At 39.8% G+C, this 21,886-nt stretch overlaps 1 protein-coding gene across 1 annotated transcript in view; it reads left to right on the forward strand.

Annotated features, from left to right (window-relative positions):
- Sntb1 (syntrophin beta 1) overlaps positions 1–21,886 on the forward strand; it is a 225,903-nt gene that overhangs the window by 92,435 nt on the left and 111,582 nt on the right. Inside the window, exon 2 of the mRNA XM_042673163.1 lies at positions 12,668–12,884. Within this exon, the coding sequence (XP_042529097.1) occupies positions 12,668–12,884 (217 nt within the window). The remainder of the gene's footprint in view (positions 1–12,667; positions 12,885–21,886) is intronic.

Genomic DNA, 21,886 nt, shown 5'->3' on the forward strand with positions numbered 1-21,886 from the left:
TGTTCTTTCTGTTAAGGATCGTTTTTGCTATTTGGGGTCTTGTATTGTTCCATATGAATTTTTGGATTGGCTCTTCTATTTCTTTGAAGAAATGAGGTTGGAATATTGATAGGTATCGCACTGAATTTGTAGATAGCCTTGGGAAGTATTGCCATTTTCACGATGTTGATCTTTCCAATCCAGGAGCATAGGAGTTTTTGCCACTTTCTAAGTTCTGTTTTGATTTCCTTTTTCAGGTTTTAAAAGTTTCCATCATAGAGATCCTTCACTTCTTTGGATAAGTTAATTCCTAGGTATTTTATTTTTTGTGGGGCTATTACGAATGGAGTTACTTTCCTAATCTCAGCCACACTTTTCTCATTGTTGGCATACAGAAAAGCCATTGATTTTTGAGGGTTAATTTTATACCCTGCTACTTTGCCAAAGTTTTAAATCACCTCGAGTAATTTGGCAGTGGAGTCTGTGGGATTCTTTAAATACAAGATCATGTCATCTGCAAAGAGGGAGAGTTTTACTTCTTTCCCTAATTGGATCCCCTTTATGTTTGCATCTTGTCTTATTGCTGTAGCTAGGCATTCTAATACTAGATTGAAGAGCAGTGGAGAGTGGACATCCTTGTGTCGTTCCTGAGTTTAGAGGAAATGGCTTTAGTTTTTCACCATTGAGTATTATGCTGGCTGTAGGTTCGTTATATACAGCCTTTATTGTATTCAGGAATGTTCCGTGGATTCCTAATTTTCTATATCTTGATCCAAGAAATCCAGCTTGTAAACGGCATTCCAACCCGGATTTGGCATTCCAACCCAGATCCTCTGATTCTGGAGCTCATATGTTAGACTACATTGTATTGCCTTTCTAAGGAAGACAAAGTTTAAGACAAAGATGAGGATGCCATGACTCAAATAGCTTAAAATGAACGCAGATGTCACGCAACTAATATGTAGCCTAGTAAGCATATGATAATGAAGAAATATTTAGCATAAATGTAGATAGCATTACAACTGTGCACTGACCTGGCCTCACACTATCAGAGTCTTCAGATTAGAAATCTTAATTAACCACATTCCAGAAGGAATTACAGCATGGCCCCAGACAGCTTAAAGGATTTGAGAAATAATCTACTCTTCCACAGAGTAGAATTCTTTTCTGCATCAGGACTGGGAGATAGGGTGTCTGGTTTCTACTTGAGCATCACTAGCATTAGGGAAGTTAGCAGCTCACAGCAGTGAGGTAGAACAGAAGTCTTTTAACCACAATTCCAGTAGCAACAGCCTCCATTTAGCCTGGCTTATTTGTTTCTTTAGGTAAAAGGCAAAGATTATTTATATATGAAATAATATATACTTATACATCATATAATTATATAGTATCTATAATATATAATAAGTAATGTATAATATAATTATATACATAGTTATATATTATAGAATATATAATTAGTAATATATTACATATATAAGTATAACATATATTATAAGTACAACATATTACACATAGAATATATACATATTTAAGAAGATGAAAAGACATTGGAGACTAAATCTTTTTTGTTTTTGGGGGGGTTTTTTTGGGTCCGGTCGTGGGGCCTGAACTCTGGGCTTGGGCGCTGTCCCTCAGCTCTTCAGCTCAAGGCTAGCACTCTACCACTTGAGCCACAGTGCCACTTAGGGCTTTTTTTTTTCTGCTTATGTGGTGCTGAGGAATCGAACCCAGGGCCTTATGCATGCAAGGCAAGCGCTCTACCATTGAGCCACCTTCCCAGCCCCAAGAGACTAAATCTTTTTTAAAGCATGGATCCTAAAATTATTTGGTGACAAGTACACATGGAATGAGGAGGAATGGAGCCGTGGTGTTAGATCGTATCAGTTCAAACCCCAGCACCACCAGGAGTTCATGTTGGCAGTGTTCAAGTGACTCTATTCTCTTTGCCACACTTTCTGTGATTGTGACATGGGCAGAATAACATTCTTACCTTATGAGATTTCCCTTCTTGAACTAGTATCCTTACCATGTTTAGAGCATGGCCCAATACACGGAAAGTAATCAATACATTGCTCACTCACTATTGTTTTTGTGCATCAGCCAGAGATAGCAAAGTACAGCAATCTGGCATGGTGCCTGTGTTTGTCAATGAAGTGTTTCTTGGAATGCAGCCACACTCCTGTATCTCCATGTCCTATATGGTCTCTTTTGTTCTGTAGTGGCAGGGTAGAGAGAGGTTATGGCCAAAACTGAAAGGCTCATCTAGTCTAGACAAATTTCTGTGTGGTTCTTTTCAGAAAAACCTCACCAGCCCGCCATTCTATAGGATAAAATCAGATCCTGGTCTTTGTTATTCCTTGATCTTGTGACCTTGGAAGAGTAATTGACACTATCTGACCCCTGCTACTTCATTTGGAAGAAAAGACCAGTTCTGTCTCTTCCTCCTGAAGAACAACTTATGTGAAAAATTCTATCTTGGAGACCGTATTTGTCATTCATTTCCTCCATAATTCTATGTGTTATAACTTCTGTGCTAATTGCTGCCATATCGATGTGAATAAGCAAGCCTGAGTTTTTATTTTTTTCTAACGCTAATGATTACTTACTGTGTCCCAAACACATTATTGGAGCCCTTTGCATGTGTGTTAACTCATTTAATCCTTGTAACAATGCTGGGAAGTAGGCACTACTGTGTACACTCATTTTACAGATGGAGAAATGGAGGGTTTGAAACAATAAGGAAATTTCCCCCAAGTTCACACAGTTGACAGATGGCAGAGCTGGGATATGTGTCATCTGAATTCAGAGTCTAGAGTTTTTGTTTCTGTTTCAGTCACCCAACTGTGAACCTTCTGGTTCCACTAGAGAGATGTGTGTGCAAATAAGTAACCACATAGAATTGCAAGCTTTAAAAATATTTGTAAGTTGATCATCATAGTGCCTGGCAACGAATAAGTCATATCATGGGAGTCCTGGTGCTGATGCTGAGGATATCCATAGGGTTTGCTACAGAGCGCGATTTGGTTTAAAAGTAGTTAAGTCTGCAGGAGTTGGTTATACTTCAAAAAAAAAGTGGTTATAGTGATGTGAAATGTATTCCTGTACTCCTAGCTACTCAAAAGGCTAAGATTTGAAACACTTGCCTGAATCCAACCCAGGCAAAAAAAATCCATGAAACTCTTATCTCCAATTAACCACCAAAAAGCCAGAAGTGGAACTGTGGCTCAAGTGAGGGGTAGAGCAGCCGACTTAAGCAGAAAAGTTAAGAGACCGTGCCCAGGCCCTGAGTTCTTTTTTTTTTTTTTTTAATGTTTTTTATTGTGAAAATACTGTACAGAGGGGCTACAATCACATGAGCAAGGTCATGAGTACATTTCTTATCAAGCATTGTTGCCTCCTCCTTTGTTTTTCCCCTACCATCCCTTCCCCCCATCTCCACCACACTCCCTCCCTCCCTCTACCCCCCCCTGCCTAAATTGTAAAGTTCATTTTTGACATAGCGTCGTGTACTTCTCATTGTTGCAATGGTCCACCTGTATCCCTATTTAAACAATTTGTTTTTTCCCTTTCACTCCCCAAATTATACCAACATCAAATACAGTGAAAACAAGGGTTATACCGTGGGGGAGGGACATACAAAACAACAAAAAAAATCACATGGTCCCTTATAAATACGTTAGAAACAATAGCAAGAAAGAAAAAACCACCTTATCTTGGGGTTCATTTCGCTTAACATCATCTTATCTGACCTTTTCTGCTTGTCTCAGATATATACTAATTATTGCAAATAAGGAAAACCATGGGACCTATGTTTCTTTGCCAGGCCCTAAGTTCTGAGGCCAAGCCTCAGCACCAGTACACACACAAAAAGTGGTTGTTTCTAAACTGAGACTTAGAGAATATATGAGGTTTTCCAGAAAGAGGAAACTGCAGGCATTAAGGACAGAGACAGAAGCAAACTTTGACAGGTCAAGAGGATTACACAGTACTTCTCTATGGTTTGTGTGTAAATTGCGGGGACCAAGTCAAGAAGGAGGTGGTGGCCAGATGACAGATAGCTGTGTGTGGACTGAGATGACAGATAGCTGTGTGTGGACTGGGACGGCTCTAAGTTTTCGAGGTGTGTCACTTTCAGAGGAATGGCACATTCATTTTCAAGTCCACTCGTCTATGTCTTCCTCCCTGAACTCAGAACCTACCCACAGCAAGACCTCAGGATGTGTTTGGTGAATTGATAAGTGAACTCATCAGTACAGTCTGGGTGGTGGCAGGACCAGCCACAGAAAGGGATGGTTTCCCTACATCTATGGGCTTACTCTGAAGCAATAGACCTGCTTTGTTGAAGAATCAAGGTGGGTCCCATTGGATGGATGAATTATCTCAAGTAGGGTAATTAAATATGTGTGTGTGTGTGTGTGTTTGTAGGGGGGGATAAAGAGAGAGAAAGAGAGAGAGAGAGAGAGAGAGAGAGAGAGAGAGAGAGAGAGAGAGAGAGAGAGAGGAGTCTTCAAACTGTTATGCAAAGGAATTGCCCCTCAACAAAGCAGTTTATAAATGCAACATGGTTTTGGTCAAATTTCATCCCTTTAAATGTTTTACCCCTCCCTCCCAAACCCCCCTTCCCTCACTCTTCTTAATTTTGTAGGCTATGCATTGGATATGTGACTGCTCAAATAGGATAATTATGAGATATCCGTGTATGTGTGAAGCCACATTATTACTCAACAAAGGCATACTCTCTTTACTTGTCTCCTGACTTCCTGCACTAAAATTCAACCTCATTCTTTCTTGACCTCGTGATCTTTGGGAAGCCTCTTTGCTGTCATCCAAACGCCTTTAAAAAATCCACCTGACAAAATGGAGTGAAATAAATGTTGGTCCATGAATGAAAACAGTAAATCTCCTGCACAAGGCTGCCAAACCAAAGAAAAAGAAACTTGAGTATGCAATCTCCACAGAGACTTATTTTTCCTGTGTGCCATGTGGCTGTAGGATTTCTTCAGGTCAGAAGTGATAACTGTCCTAGCCCTTTGTCTAGAAATTGGCACACATTGTAACAGGGTTATTTGTTGGTGATGACAAAATAACAAGATGAAGTAAGCTATGTACTTTACTTTTTTTAAAAAGTGTTATTGATGAAAGCGGCTTCCTAAGGAGTCACAACATGTTTGAAAGGTAGGGACCAATTTCTTTCCCTTGACAGGTGATAGAAATGGGATGGGGAGGTGCAGCAACTTGCCCAGAGCTGAAGAGGTAGTTGTGGCAGAGTTGGAATTGTAATCCAGGTCCCCGATTCCCAGGGCCAATTCACTTTCTAGCACACCATCAGCCATCTGAGAGATTAGCTGTGGTTTCTTGGAAAGTCATATTACTTCTCTCATTAATTTCTTGGTCTTTGTTGAAAATAAAAATGACTCCCTTGCCTGCACATCTTTCCTTTCTAAGGCAACCTAAGAAAACCACCATTGAGGAAAGGTCTGATGCTCTTTTTTTTTTTTTTTTTTGTCAGCAAACCCTACTATGAACAACCCACCCTCCGTTTATGTGATGCACCAATGGGTAACCATCTATGTTTCTAGCCACCAGCTTCTTCTCCTTCTCCTTAATCATGTTGCAAAGTTCACATCTTGTGCTCATGACCTTGAGAGTAATGGAATATTCCTCCTCTCCTTCTTGTAACCTGAATCCCTTTTCTGTTGTTGTTATTTTTAAGAAAATGAACCTATCAGATGGATTTTTCTAGCTCTTCAGAAACTAGCCTGGTAGGAAAGTTGATTGGGTTTGCCTGGAGCACTTCCTCATTAGTAGCCTGTGTATGCTTTTCCTTTCAAATGTCATCTGGCTGCCCCAACAAAGATTTAATTGTGGCAACTAGAGGCCTCAGCAAACTTGAGCTTTACTCAATGTTCTTTTGAAGGTCTCACAGCTAACAGCCTGTCCTTCAGAGACAAACACTATGAACGCACCGAAAGTGACTTGAGCGTTGGGGATGAGATGACCGCTTCTTACAAGCCCTCCTTCCTCTTTCTTTTGTTGCAACTGTGGATCGGAATTTTAATTGCTCAATTCCAGTTTTTAATTTGTGATGTTCAGAAAGGGCCAGGGTTTATTAATTAGTTCTGATTACTAGGTGCCCTGAACTGGGCCTGGCAGCCTCTCGATTGGTTTCAACAACTCTTTCTCTGAAATTACTGTCAGTAAGCACATGGAGGTGTAATTATGCAGACACCGGCTGTTCAGCTCTGCCAGGTTAAACCCTCTGTTATGAATGCATATTATGGTGTCTTAAAGGGTGTTTATTGAAATGCCATAGTTTAATAGTTCAGCTTACAAAATCATGCTCTTCTGTTTCAAGCAATTGCCTCTTAATTGGATGTTTTCTCTCAATACAGAAAAAGACTAAACATACAAACACACACACATACACACAGGCACATGATTAATTTAAGAAAAAAGAAGTATAAGAAATCGTATAGGGGCTGGGAAGGTGGTTCAATGGTAGAGCGCTTGCCTTGCATGCCTGAGGCCCTGAGTTCGATTCCTCAGCACCACATAAGCAAAAAGAAAAAAGCCAGAAATGGCGCTGTGGCTCAAGTGGTAGAGCGCTAGCCTTGAGCTCAGGAGCTGAGGGACAGCGCCCAGGCCCAGAGTTCAGCCCCCATGACTGGACCAAAAAAAAAAAAAAGAGAAAGAAATCATGTAACTTCAGCTACAAGTAAGGACTCTAGAAGCAATCTGTGTTTCCTTCAAGTCTTTGCTTGTACTTCTAGAACTACACTTGGAACATATCAGTTCCCCATTGCCATGTTTTTGGTAAGGTATGGATTATCATAATACTTGTACTATTGGCTGTTGAGGTTCAAATAAGTTAAGGCATAAGAAACACTAAGCAAAATAAATAGAACATAATTTTTCTTTACTGGTTGCTCAAACACATGCATTCGTAGTCATGTATTACAAAATCTAGTGGAACTCTGAAGGAATTAGGGATATGAACCAAATATGGTGATGCATGCTTGTAATCCCAACTACTTGGGAATCACAGTTCAAGATCAGTTTAGGCAAAAGTTAGAGAGGTATTATGGTACATGTATATAATCCTGCTACTTGGGAGACAGAGGGAAGAGAATTTAAATCTAAGGCCATTCCTGCCTAGCAATAGAGCACAATACTTTATCTGAAAAACAAACTAAAAGCAAAAGAACTGTAGTATATGACTCAGGTGACAGAGCTAGAGACCCTGAGTTCAATCCCCAGTTCCTCACCAAAAAAGGGACTAAGGACATAGGCCATGAAGTTCTGGTCAATGAATGGAATGTAAGCAGAAATAATGTGTCAATTTCTGAAAAATGGTAGCCTGAAAGAAAGGTAGGAGTAGAAAAGACATTGATCAAGATGCATTGTACTTACAGCCTGAATGCCAGAACTGAAACACCTTTGTACAACTATTTCATATAAATGAATAAATATTATTAAAAATCATTTTTTAAAAAAGAAAGGCTAGGCAGGGCTCATGCCTGTGGCTCATGCCTGTGATCCTAGCTACTCAGGAAGTTGAGATCTAAAGATCATGGTTCAAAACCAGCCCAGAGATAAGAGTCTGTAAGACTCTAACCTCCAATTAACCACCAGAAAATCAGAAGTGGGGCTGTGGCTCACAGTGGTAGAGCACTAGCCTTGAGTGAAAAAAACTCAGGGACAGCACCCAGGCCCTGGGTTCAGGCCTCATGAGCCACAATTTTTTTTTTGGGTCCAGTCATGGGGCCTGAACTCTGGGTCTGGGTGCTGTCCCTCAGCTCTTCAGCTCAAGGCTAGCGCTCTACCACTTGAGCCATAGTGCCACTTCGGACTTTTTCTTTTTGCTTATGTGGTGCTGAGGAATCGAACTCAGGGCCTCAGGCATGCAAGGCAAGCGCTCTACCACTGAGCCACCTTCCCAGCCCCATGAGCCACAATTTTAAAAAAAGAAAAAAATAGAAAAAAGCCACTGCTTTACAACTCCAATTCATGGCTGCCTCAATCTCGCTCTCTGACTGAAGGTACTCAGCCTTGCTCTCTGACTGAAGGTACTCAGCCTCTGGCTTTAATCAGGAGTCAGAGAGGACTTGAGAGTGCTGGATCACAGACTTACACTTATACCTGATAGCCAAGCCTTGCAGAAATTATGTGGAGTTTCTTCCAGCAGGATGTGCCAGTCATAATCTCATTACTTCCTCAGGACCAGAAATCACACACCCTTAGAGAAATCTGATGGTGATTTTCTTTCTCTTTGTTATACACAAGAACAAGTTTCTCCATTTTCTCCACCAATCAGAAGGAAGCAGAGTCGTGAACAAAGGGGCCTTAAGCAGGGCTGTGTTGTTACTTATCCTTACTCCAGACAGACATAGGAAAGAAGTCCCAGGACCCTGGCTGTCTTTCTTAAGCACTGTAGTGATCATCTCCTTGCCTTTTTTGTTTCTTTGAAATGGAAAACTTGTTTCTCTGCAAGAAATCTCAAGACTCATTTAGGGATTTTGCTGAGATTTCCCCACAACACTACTGAAAACCATAGTGATAGTTAAAGATCTCAGAAGAAACGTAAGTTCTATATACTCTATAACTTATTCAAAGTACAAATAAGAAAATACACATTTCTATTTGTCTTGATGATGAAATTCAGAGGCATTGTTCAGCAAAACCAAAGTTCCTTGGTATGTTTGCTTGAGGAGAATGTTGAGGCGTTTCCCATTCTCTCTACTCTTCTAGGTCTATAGATAAACATATATAAACCCTTCTCTTTGCATCATTCATATCTTTCTGTCTCTACTCCATAATTGCCATCATCTTGAATTGTTGTAATACATTTCTAACCTATAATTTACTAATCTCTTCTATAGAATCAAATGTTATCGACATTTCAATTCTGCTTGTGTTTTTATTGCTAGATCCTCTGATTTTTGTTTATTTGTTTTGCCAAGATGTTAGGTCACTTCTTAAAAAATAGTCTATAGAAAATCCTCTCAAGCTTTTGCTGGCAGATCAAACTATCCATGAAAGTACATGTAAGATAAATGTGCACCTTGCTCATGTAATTGTAACCCCTCTGTACAGTATTTTCACAATTAAAAAGAAGATAAACTTGCTAGCACCATGCGTACAATAATACTAACTCCAAGGAACAACTTTATAAAGTCCATAGTGTTGGGCCAAAGTACAACAGCCCTTACAAGGCCTTTCTGAAAAGGGTAACAACATAGTCTTATTTTTATTTATGGGAATATAGACAAGAAATGATAATTATGTTGGAGTTTCTTCTCTAGACCTTAATTTTCTTATGCAATATAATGCAAGGCCTTCAGTGAAAATTATGAAGTTTAAATATGTGAAGACATATTTAAAGACCTTGGTTCAAAATTAAGTTAGCACATGTTTGAAGTATATCTTTATCTCCTTGCTAGTTTGACATCTGTTTTTTTCTTTCCTTTGGAATTGCAAACAAAATTAGTAATCAGAATTCCTATTAAAATATTTTCTTGCAGACTGACTGGGTCTTTATACTACACATGGTTATATCTGTATTTTGTATGTGTGTATGAATAAACTAATACAACAATATAGCAGATAAAAGTAAAAAAAATTAGTAATCAGAATACAACTATATATAAAAGAGAGGCTGTTACTTTTTTGCTGTTGTTGGTCATGGGGGTCTGAACTCAGGGTCTGAGCACTGTCCCTCAGCTCTTCGGCTAAAAGCTAGCACTCTACCACTTGAGCCACAGCACCACTTCTGGCTTTTTCTGCTTATATGTGGTACTGAGGATTCGAACCCAGGGCCTCATGCATACAAGGCAAGCACTCTACCACTGAGCCACCTTCCCAGCCCTGTCATTTTTATTCCTACTTTGTAAAGTCCTATTTACCCTTTAAAGCCAAATTTTTATGATCACTTATGCCATGAATTGTCCCTAATTCTCACTCCTGAAACACGCCTCTCATACTCCAGCCACAGAGTTATAAATAATGCAATTTAGGGAAAATCTAAAAATGAATCTCAGATGATGCTTAAATTTCCTATGCATCAGTAAATACAATATACAAAGCTAAGCAGTATTCTAGTTTCTACTGACACAGTTTTGAAGATTTTTTTTAAAAAAATCAATCCCTTCAAAAGGGGCCTATTGATTTCGTCTTTGTACAGCTTAATTCTGTCCCACTGAATTCTCTTCATTGTTCTCAAGTCTGTCTATACTACTCTTTACATAACTAGAAATAACAACCTTCCTTAAGATTCACAGATGGTGAATCATCTTCCTCCTTATATAACTGTAACCTTTGCTATCAGGTTTGGGGCAACAATAAAGCTATACAATCCTCCTAATTGTGCTTATATTCTCTTAGAATCTAACATTCTCTTTGAAAGTATCTGTCAGTGCTAAATAACTTCTCTGTGCCTTGTAGCAATATGGCTGATTTTGATATTATGTAATTGGGTTGCCCAATATAATATACATAGATATCATATGCCTCTGATCATACCTGACTTGTTCATTATGTACTGTGAACTAATCTGTCTACTTATGCTCCTGGACCTATATTTATCATGAGTTCTTTCAAAGTACTCTATTCCTACCATAAAACTTAGCTCATTCTACTTTTTTTTGCCATAGTTTGTGGTCTAGTCCTACGTTCCGTCATATGTGGATATCTTAGAAGCAGCGATTCTGCTGCAGGGTCAGGTAGCAATTCTGCAGCCTCCAAAGTTTGGTAGCCTCTGTTGGGCCAAGATCAGCTCCACAGGGTAGGGGAGCAGAAATGGGCCATTCTCAGTCAATACAGAGCAGCTGGGATATAAAAGACAGGGGATCCAGAAGAGACACCAGCAGCATCTACTACAATCATCCTTGGTGTTGTAAGTTCCGCATATGGAAACTAAATATTGTTCATCTCTATAGTCTCCCTTTACCTGATTCCAGGTTTTACACAGTGGAGAGGCTGTGAACTGACTCATTGAAGACCTGGAAGAAATGCCCCCCTAGTTTGCTCTCATTCCAGCCCACTGCCATTTATAGTAATGGATTTCTGAAGGACTTTGTTCCTCACATACAAACTAGTGGGGTAGGGAACAGGGTGTGATGTGGACAAAGACTTTTAAATTCATATTGCATGTTGCAAGAATCAATCTCCTCTTTAATTCCAACGCAAAGTACTAAATGCTCAGATTCAAAATGGACAAATAACTTCTTAATACCAAGGCAAACATTTCAAAAATCTGTTATACTTGGTCTTTTAAGTTAATTTTTTTTAATTTTATGAAAGTAAGATACATGTGGCTAAATATGGAAAGTCTATATTAGACTAGCAAATAAGTAACCAAAGCCTATTTCTTTATTATCTGGGCTTTTATTTCTACTACATAGATCAACTTAGGTCTGTTTTCTTGTATGTTTGCATAGAGGTAATTGTAGATAAACATGCCTGGGCATGTCACATACTGATTTCTACTTTATATTTCTACTAATAACAGATCCTACTGGTCTGTCTACACTGACACATCTACATCCATCTCACTTTTTAATGATTATAAATATGCCTTATGCACTATTTAACCCACTATTTTTCTAGTTGTTAATCCTCAAAAACATTTTTGCTACTATAATTTTTCACTACTACAGACATGAATGTGCCTCCCGTATTCCTGTCATCTACATTAAATAATAAGACTGATAGCCCAAATTTGTGCCTTTTAACTCTTTCCCTCTTTGTGTTCAGCCTTTTATTCTCAGAATGTGACTTATTATCAGAAAGCTAGACATTGAGAGAGTTAGATGAATGACAAGAGGAGATGGGGAATGCGGTCATAAAATACAGTGCATGTGCTATAAAATTAAGAAAATTGAGGGAAGGGGAAGGATTGTGAGCAGTAGGGAAGAATGATGAAAGGGGAGATATTGATCAAGATGTACTGAATTCATATGTTACTCTATTGGATGACAAGTGCTTTCTATAACTACTTAAAGATAAATATATATATATTTTTTGGGGGGGGTCCGGTCATGGGGCCTGAACTCTGGGCCTGGGCTCAAGGCTAGCACTCTACCACTTAAGCCATAGCACCACCTCCAGCTTTTTTTTTTTCTGCTTGTGTGGTGCTGAGGAATCGAACCCAGGGCCTCAAGCATGCAAGGCAAGCGCTCTACCACTGAGCCACCTTCCTAGCCCCTATTTTTTTTAATTTCGAGGAAGAAAAGATAGACATTGTCCCCATTGGAAAAAAAATGGTAGGAGCAATTCTCAATTGCGGAACATTGTACCAAAAAATTCTAAGACCCAACTGCACCTATAATTTAAGAATTAGGATAATGATGCGGATGGGGACAGAAATTCTCAATCTTGGTCAGAAATAGGCAGTTCAATAGAAAGAGTTTGTCCAAGGGTTGGGAATGTGGCTTAGTGGTAAAGTGCTTGCCTACCATATCTGAAGCTTTAGTACTACATAAACAGAAAAACCCAGAAGTTGGCACTGTGGCTCAAGTGGTAGAGTGCTAGTCTTGAGTACAGGCAGGCTCAGGGACGGTGCCCAGGCCCTGCCTGAGTTCAAGAGAAAAAATAAGAGTTTGTCCAATAGAAGTTTATGTCAAACATACATTCAAACTTTCCATAAAGTCAGCTTTTAAATACCTCTCATTGTGCTTCTTGTTTGCAGTGAAGTACATGAGAGAAGCCACACCCTATGTGAAGAAAGGATCCCCAGTATCAGAGATTGGGTGGGAAACACCTCCACCGGAATCCCCTCGGCTAGGCGGTGGCTCATCAGACCCTCTGTCATCCCAACCATTCTCCTTCCATAGAGACCGGAAAAACATCCCCCTGAAAATGTGCTATGTCACTCGGAGCATGACCTTGGCTGACCCTGAGAACAGGTAAGAAACAAGAGAACTCGATATCACTCAGTGGCTCCTGACCTCTGAGGCTAACGGTGGTTATTGCCCAGTTGTGCTTGCATTCTGCACACTTACATGGTTCCGAAAGCATAGCATAAAGAGGGAAGGGAGAGTTTATGATTGAAGAATATGCATACTGACAACAGGTCTGGCAAGAGTGGAAGAATTACAGTCAGTTCCTCAGTGTCCGTCTTGGCAATCAATGACATCAGGCAGGTGTCTCAAATACCATACCTCAGTCTTACCATCTGTTTGATGGGAATACTTGAAACAGTTATGAGGTTGTGAGGATCAGATACAACATCCATGTGGAACCTCTTATGGAGACATACTACAGCAGTATTTATTATTCATGGGAATCAGTAAAAAGCAAGTCTGCCTGTCTCAGCCTCAAGGCTCTCAGATGTGAACATGATGGATTAAAGGAGAGAAATTCTAAAGCAGTTTGCTATTCCAAATCTTTCTCTATGCTTAAAAGATAAATGGAATGGCTTCAGTCCAAGCCTGGAGTGCAGTTTCCCAAGGTCACTGCATATCATAGGATGGGTAGATTGTCCAATCCATAGCAGTTAAAGACTAGCCCAAAGGGAATAAATGATTAGGGTCCTTTTTTACCCAAATATCTCATTTTACTTCATCTTAACACACACACACATGTGCATGTGATTATGCATATACACATATACAGTCTGCATACATATAATGTACACATATATGTAGATACCAATTATATATACATATATATGTATGTATGTAATTTGGAGAAAAATAAGAGCTAGGAAGTCAAGAGAGTGAAGAACTGAACCAGCACACAAGGAATCTTAGTGACCTTTGCATCCATATTAAAATGTTAAAAATAGAAACAGCTCTATTGGCTCTTATTTAGAACATGTGTTGGACAGCTGCAACCCACTTGAGTAAGAAATACTTGGCTAGGTTCAGAGTAACTGATGGGGAAAAGCCAAAGACACAGGGGACAGAGAGAAAGCTGACTCCTGGCTCCTAGCTCACTGTCTTTTTGTTGTTCTGATCCCCATACATTCATTCAAAGAAAGTCGCTAGGCTTTCCTGTCGGCTCCAGTCAGCTGTAGGATCTCACTGCCTAGCTCCCCAATCCCTCCCTCCCTCCTGTGTGAGTTAGATCTTCACAGGGATTGGCTGTTCATTTGATGGTGGGCAAGTAGAGAGACAGGAATCAGTGCAGGCAGAATGAGGATGCAGAAACCTTCCATGATCCTATTCCTGCTAATTTCCTCAGTCTGTATTTGGTGTTTTGGTTACTCTGGTTACTCTTGGTTTGCTCTTCCCCAGACTCTTACCTACCAAATGAAGACAGTCTCCCCCCCCCCCCCAAGACTTTGATGTCAAGGTCTTAGACGTGATGAATTCACAATAGGTCGAGTGCTTATCCTGTGCTCATCTTTATTCTAATACATTTAGTTCAGAGACTGCAAAAGAGCAGGCCTCGGGTACATCCACCCCATAGATTTTTTTTTGTGATGGTCTAAGTAGTATTTGACAGAATTCAAATTAGTTTCTTTATGGAGTACTTGGGAAAATTCACATAAAAATCCTATTTTCTGCCTTTCAACTATATTTTGAAGACTATTTTTGGAAATACTGGAATGTTGGAAAGTTCATACTGAGTGTCAAGCCGGTAGAGAATGGGGTTTAAACGTTCCCACCACTGATGCAGATCTGCGGGGTCTGTCACCTGGGAAAAGGTATGAGAACAAGCAGGGCATAATCGAAACTGAGGATCCAACTAAGCCAGATGGCTCAGAAGGAGACTTCAGGTCTAGACTTGTCCTAGACAACAGGTAACAAGGAAATTGAGATTCTGGAGATTGCCCCTGGTGAAGGAAAAGAAAAGAAGAAAAAAAAAAAAGAAAAAACATTTTTATGGAATTCTAGTTATGTGCTAGGCAGAATATATAGCATGCCAGTCAAAAGGTAAAAATCTTCAAACCACAAACACTAGAGACACGGCCAATACAATGTAATTTTGAAAGGTGAACTATATAGAGACGGGCAAAAAAAAAAACATATAAGGCAAAGAAAATCTAACAAAAAGTATTGCTTTTGATCTTGATGTAAGACAAGGTAGAATTCAGGCTAAAAATCTTGATATAAGTTGAAAAAGGACTGATTTATACTGAAAGCCAGAGTTTAAAAAAGCATTCAGTAGTTATGAGGGCATCCCAAATTACCCAGCTTCAACCTTTACAGCAGAAACTGCTGATAATTCAAGAAGAAATACACAGAAACGTAATGTGACACTTACCACTCTCAATTTAACTCAGGGAACATGGGGGAGAAAAGGCAAAGCAGTAGGATCCCTAGACAAAGTCGTTAATATGGTAATCGGGATTCATCACAAATCTTGTAGCCTAATAGTAAAGAATACATTTTAGTTTCAAATCCACAGAAAACAAACACAAAATTAATCATGGGTTAGGTCACAGAGAAAACCCAATAAATTACAAAAGTTAGAAGGAATACAAATGCTATCCTTTGATGATAGAGGAATCCAACTGGAAAGAAAATTAAAAATCACTCAGCACATACCAAAGGGACACTCAGGAACTTAAACATTCAGCCAAATGATCAAATCTACACATAATTGAGACAGGCAAGGGAGAAGAATTCAAAACTGAAGTCATTGAGAACCTTGAATTATTCAACAAAATAATAACAGCAAGCCTCCCTACGCTCAAGAAAGTGGATCTCACCCACCTGACAGGCATACAGAGCACCTTGTAGACAGGATTGGAGAGAAAACACTCCTAGACACATTGTGAGAACTCCGGATTTAAAATCAAAAAATTAAATTTAAAGGTAGTAAAATCAAATAGAGAACTTTATCACGGTGGAAAGAAAACTAGAATAACTATAGATTTTGTCACACAAACTTTGAATGCCAGGAGAGCCTGGAGTGGTATAATTCATTCTCTGGTTGGCAACAATTACCAACCTAAATTGTATACCCAGCAAAGCTAATTTTCACAATTGATGGGGAAACTAAAATCTTCCATAATAACCAAAAGCTAATAGAATTTATAGACACAAACCACCAACACTACAAAAGATACTAAAGGGAAGTATACTATCTGAAGAAGACAAACAAAGGAAAAGGAAAAGAATGGAAATGAATAAAAATCACTAGAGGATTATTTTAATGAAGCAAACTACAGGAAAACAATAAAATGGTAGGAAACATGAGCATATTTCTCCATAATAATATTAAACATCAACAGGTTCATTTCCCAGTCAAAAGACATAGAACAACAGACTAGATTTAAAAAACAAAAACACAAAAAAAGATCTAACCATTTGTTATCTCCAAGAAACACATCTCATAGTCAAAGAAAAACATAGATTCTGAGTGAAAAGATTGAAACATTTTTTCAAGCAAATGCATCCTACCAGAAAGCAGGATTCGCCATACTGTTATCTGATAAAACAGAATATTCATTAAAAGTATTAAGAAGAGACAAAGAAAGTGGAGTGATCCACAAGAAGAAATTACAGTGGTCTGTATACATACTCACCCCAATATATATGGTGGAGCACTGAAATACATTAACAAATTTACAAATTACAAAGAAAGTAGCAATGCAAAACCACAGAATGCCTTTCTTCATCAATGTATAAAAACTTTCCATAAAATAACTCTTGGGTTATTAAAGGAAGATTAAACTTGTAACATATCTTTAAAAAAATAATACCAATTTGTATGGTCTTCCTCCATGGTATCTCACCTTATTTCACTATATTTGATTCCAGTCCCCTGCATCTTGTTTATACATTTCTCTAATTTGGGGAGGGGAAAGGAAATAATAAAATGCTGAAATAAGGATACAGGTTGACCCATTGTAACAACGAGATGTACAGGACATTATGTTGAAAACGACCTTTACAACTTATAGGGGAGAGGGAGGGAGGAGTTGGGGAGGTGGGGTGGGAAGGGATGGTAGGGGAAAAACAAAGGAGGAGGTAACAATACTCAATAGGAAATGTACACATTACCTTACTCATGGAACTGTAACCCCTCTGTATAGTATCTTTACAATAAAAACTATATACTAAAAATAAATAATACCAAGCATTGGTGGCTTATGCCTATAATCCCAGCTACTCAGAAGGCTGAGTTATGAGGATCACAGTTTGAAGCTACCAAGGTAGACAAGACCCTTATCTCCAAGACAAACCCAAGACTCATATCACCTCAGAAAATAAAAAAGTGGAGGAGTGGCTCAAGTGGTAGAGCACCAGCCTTGAGCAGAAAAATCTAGTAAGAATGCAAGGCCTTGGGCTGGGAATGTGGCTCAGTGGTAGAGCGCTTGCCTTGCATGCATGAGGCCCTGGGTTCGCTTCCTCAGCATCACATAAGCAAAAAGAAAAAAGCCAGAAGTGGTGCTGTGGCTCAAGTGGTGGAGCGCTAGCCTTGAGCTGAAGAGCTGAGGGACAGCGCCCAGGCCCAGAGTTCAGGCCCCACAACCGGACCCCCCCGCAAAAAAAAAAGAATGCAAGGCCTTGAGTCCAAGCTTCAGGACTGGCACAAACAAACCAAAACAAATGAAAACAATGTATATGTTAGGTAGAACAGGGAAAGAGTGCTGCTGTGACATCAGTTACAACCATGATGGAATCCTAATTCTACTACATTCATGAATTTAAGCAAGAATGTTATTTAATTCAAATAACAATCTTAGATAGTACATATTCTAGCCTTCACTTTATAGACAGTGAACTATGCTAAGAATTGGGAGTTGAAGTGAACAGTGGATCTGGGATTCCAACCCAGACCTGGCTGACACCAAGCCTGGATTCTGAATCATTACCGCTGTTGCTTACACCCTCCATACCTGGAAGGCAGCACAACTCACCCATACTAGAAGGCAGGAGTCGACAGTGCCCAAACCTGAGAACTGATGACAAAGGCCACTGATCTAGGTGCTAATTCCCTCAGTCAGTGATACACAGCTGCTTATAGTTTGCATGAAAACTTCTAATGTTCGGTTTCTCAAATAGAAACAGCCACAGAACAGCAGGGCAAGATTGCTACTCTTTGTATGGAAAAGGTCACTCAGCAGGCGCCAAATCCACAAGACAATTTCACTGCTACTGGCTGTCAGCGATCAGAACATTTTTTTTAAGTCCTACCTCTTGCATTGCCTGCCCCTTGTTTTTCATATTCAGCTCTTTGCCGTCACAGCCACTGGCTTCTTCCTGGCCATCTCCTCTGTCTTTCAGCATTTTCAGATCTATTTCTTCTTAGGTGCAATGTTCTAGTTTGTATCCTCCATGCCACACTGTTTACTTTATACCATACTAACAATGGAATGAAACACAGTCAACATTGATCCATTGGGTCAAAAGGCTTCTATTCACCATAGCAAAGTTAGGTGGTGAGAGGTCAGAGGTGGAGGGGGTGGTTACAGTGACATCATTGAAGGCACCTATAGGAACATGCCCACGTATCCTTCAGGATTACCAGATCACACCTCTCTGAAGCAGAGTGTGTTAAGTGGAGGGTTTTTTTTTTCCTATGAATGACTTAGCAAATGAATTTTCCTCTAAGGAGGGACAAACTGTGCAAGACATTTGTCCCAAGATCTTTAATGAGGATGACATCAGTGCAAGAGCATAGAGACTTCAGAAGTCTCTAGATTCTGAACACTTTTAGAAGATGATGAGGACTTAGACTAAGAATTGAGTAAACCTGCAGAAGTATGTTACACTAGGAAGCTAGAAGCCCTCCTTCAAAGAAGGGGGGTTGGCTTCTGATAGGTAAGGGCATAAAAGTGACTAACTTTTCTTTAGCAGTCAAAGGTGTTTTATGACGGCTCAAGCAGACTGATAGATTAGATGTAAAATTTAGCGAAGAATTCTGACCATGTAGGATTGTCGTGATGATTCCACAGCTTAACGTTGACATCCTCTAATTCCCACAAAGAGATAATAATGGTGTGTAAATATTGATACATTTCAGTGACTCCTCTTTACTGAAAGCAAGGGAAAGAGTTTATGTGGTTTTTTTTCTCTTTTCCTCTATTCAGTGCCCAGGAGAGAGAAATTTATAGCTCGTGTTTCCAAACTATTGAGTAAAGACTATTTCCTAAGACATTTTTTTTCCACAGAGGATTTTAAAATTGCTGAGATTTCTGTTTTTGTTTTTGTTTTTTGGGTCTGGGCATGGGGCCTGAACTCTGGGCCTGGGCGCTGTCCCTCAGCTCTTCAGCTCAAGGCTAGCACTCTACCACTTGAGCCATAGTGCCACTTCTGGCTTTTTTCTTTTTGCTTATGGGGTGCTGAGGAATCAAACCCAGGGCCTCAGGCATGCAAGGCAAGCACTCTACCACTGAGCCACCTTCCCAGCCCATTTGCTGAGATTTCTGATTTTTGCAGGACCTTACTTCTAATTTTCCAACTAGTGAATTCTGGGGGCTTGGGAAACAGATCTGTGGGATTGATAGAAAGATAGATAAGTGAGTGCATAGTTCCAAAATGACATCGCTAAAGTGTCAAATAGCACATTGTTCTGTTTTCTTAAAAAAAATATTTCTAATAAGTGAGCATCTTATTATAGCTGTGTGAGCACAAGAAAATTAACAATTCCCCAGGTGAACCTATTTTTTCTTTAAAGATATCTGTTGTCATTTCCTCTTAGACGTAAAAATGAACAATAAAAGAAGTCAGGTTTCAGTGGGAAGCACACCATGGACATAGACTCTGAAGCTCTGCGTCTAAGTTGTAGATCTGCCTCCCAGCAGGCCTGCAGCATCTAGAGGTCATAGACACCGTGTTCTTTCCATTTCCAGCAACTCTGCAATGTGCATAGCATTGTTCTTCAGCAGATGAGAGATGGACAACTAGGGACTTTATTTAGTTAAAGGCAGAGCCATATTTGATGTCAGGTCAACCAGACCAAGTTCTATACTATAGGACTTTCATTTCCATTGTACTCAACCACTGGGCTTTTCTTGGTAAACTTGTTGTAAACTCCAGACCTCCTTTTCTTGAGGTTATAAGTCTGTAGATTTGGAATGGGGCCAGGGATGAATAGATGGATAGATAGATAGATAGATAGATAGATAGATAGATAGATAGATAGATAGATAGATAGATTGATTGATTGATTGATTGATTGAAAGATAGACAGACGTGGAGAAAGATTGATAGACAGACAGACAGACAGACAGATAGATAGATATCCTCAGTTCTTCATAAGATTCTTATTCATGGGGAAATTCGAGAAGCACCCTTATCTCCCATCATGGTATGCACTGGACCCCCCCCCCCATGCCAAATTCACACCCACCTAGTACAGAATGTGGCCTAACTTGGAAAAAGGAATTTTTTCCAAGGTATCAGTGAAATGAGTTTTAACTGTGATAGAGATCATGGTAGATGAAGTGGGATGTAAATCCAATGATTGGTGTCCTTATAATGAGAGGAGAAAACACTTAAGTACATGCACACATAACGAGAAGGCCAGTGAAGGCAGAGGCACAGACCAGAGTGATATATAACTACTAGCCAAGGGATGCCCACGCCAAGAGAACCTGGCAAAAGCAGGAAAGGATATTGGAGCCTTAGGAGGAAGCATGACCCAGCTAACTGGTTGCTTTTGTATTTAATTTCTGGCTTCTGGAACGCTGAGAGAACAAATTGCTCCTCGTTTGTGATAACTTATGGCAGCCCAAAGAAACCAATGTATCTACAAAATACATCTGTAGATTGCAGGAAAATAATTATCTTAAATCCACACATAAATGGGAGTAACAACAATGGATGCTTCTGGGTGGAGGCAAGATTAGGTATTTTGGACACAAAATAAATAGATTTACTAATCATTAGTTGTCCTTGGAACCTGTTGAATATCAAACCATATACATGTAGTATTTATTGGCATCAAATGGACAAATAATTTTTAAGATAATTTTTCTTTTAATTGAAATCCTGCTTATATGTTATTTGGCACGATGTAGGTTCAGCCGTGTAGATACAGAGAAGAGCCAGGTGCCTTCCTGGGATTGGTCAAGGCTGGCTGTTTGCCTTCAAGCTCATTCCTTCCCCTGCCCTAGCTCAGTATCTCAAGAAAGGTAATTCCTCATGGCATCTGCCAACAGGAGGTGTAGGGTGAGGTGGGGGTGGGGAGTGGAGCGTGGGGTGGTAGGGATGGTGTTGGGGGGGCGGTGCTGGAGGACATACCTTTGCTTCCTATTTGTCCTTCTAATGAGACATCTCAAGCAACATCCACACATTCTCCATGGCTCCAGCTGTGGTATGATACTAGCATTTGTGGCGTGATCTGATAACCCAGATGCTGGTAGTAACTCCCTCCTTACACTGGCCCTTGAGACTAAGAAAGCTAGGGGCTTCCTGCTATTGCTTACCTCTGAACTCATAATTCCCAGTTCACTTTTCAGCGTCTTCTCTACCAGTGGCCCAGCTTCCTTGCATTTAATTTTCCTCTGTTTAAAATGCCCACACCACTCTCTTCCCATAATTGGACCTTGACTGAAATGCCTTTTGTTAGAATTTGGATCTTAAGCGGCTGCCAAAGGCTTGTGTGTTTGAAAGCTTGGTTCCCCAACTGAGATGCCTACTGGGAACTTAGAGGGAACTTTTAGAAAGTGGAGGCCCATGGGAAGAAATTAGGTCATTGGGTGTATGCCCTCGATGGGGAGAAATTGGGATCTGACCTCTTCATTTCTCTTTTTGCTTACTGGCCAGGATGAGGTGAGTCATTTTCCTCTGCTATCTACTTCCAGAGTGATATTCTACCTTGCCACAGTCCCAGAAGGTTAGGGCCAAGCAGCAAGCAACTGAAACACCAGAAACCAAGTGCCAGAATTAATCTTCTTCTTTTCACTTAATTATCTTAGGTATTTTGTCACAGTGATGGAACACTAAGACCCCTTGGCAGACTAGACTTCATGGTTTTGTATTTCCAAGCTATCATCTAGGCTATT

Source organism: Dipodomys spectabilis, unplaced genomic scaffold (genome assembly GCF_019054845.1).
Source record: "Dipodomys spectabilis isolate Male_0828 unplaced genomic scaffold, ASM1905484v1 ptg000783l, whole genome shotgun sequence".
NCBI classification, from domain to species: Eukaryota; Metazoa; Chordata; class Mammalia; order Rodentia; family Heteromyidae; genus Dipodomys; species Dipodomys spectabilis.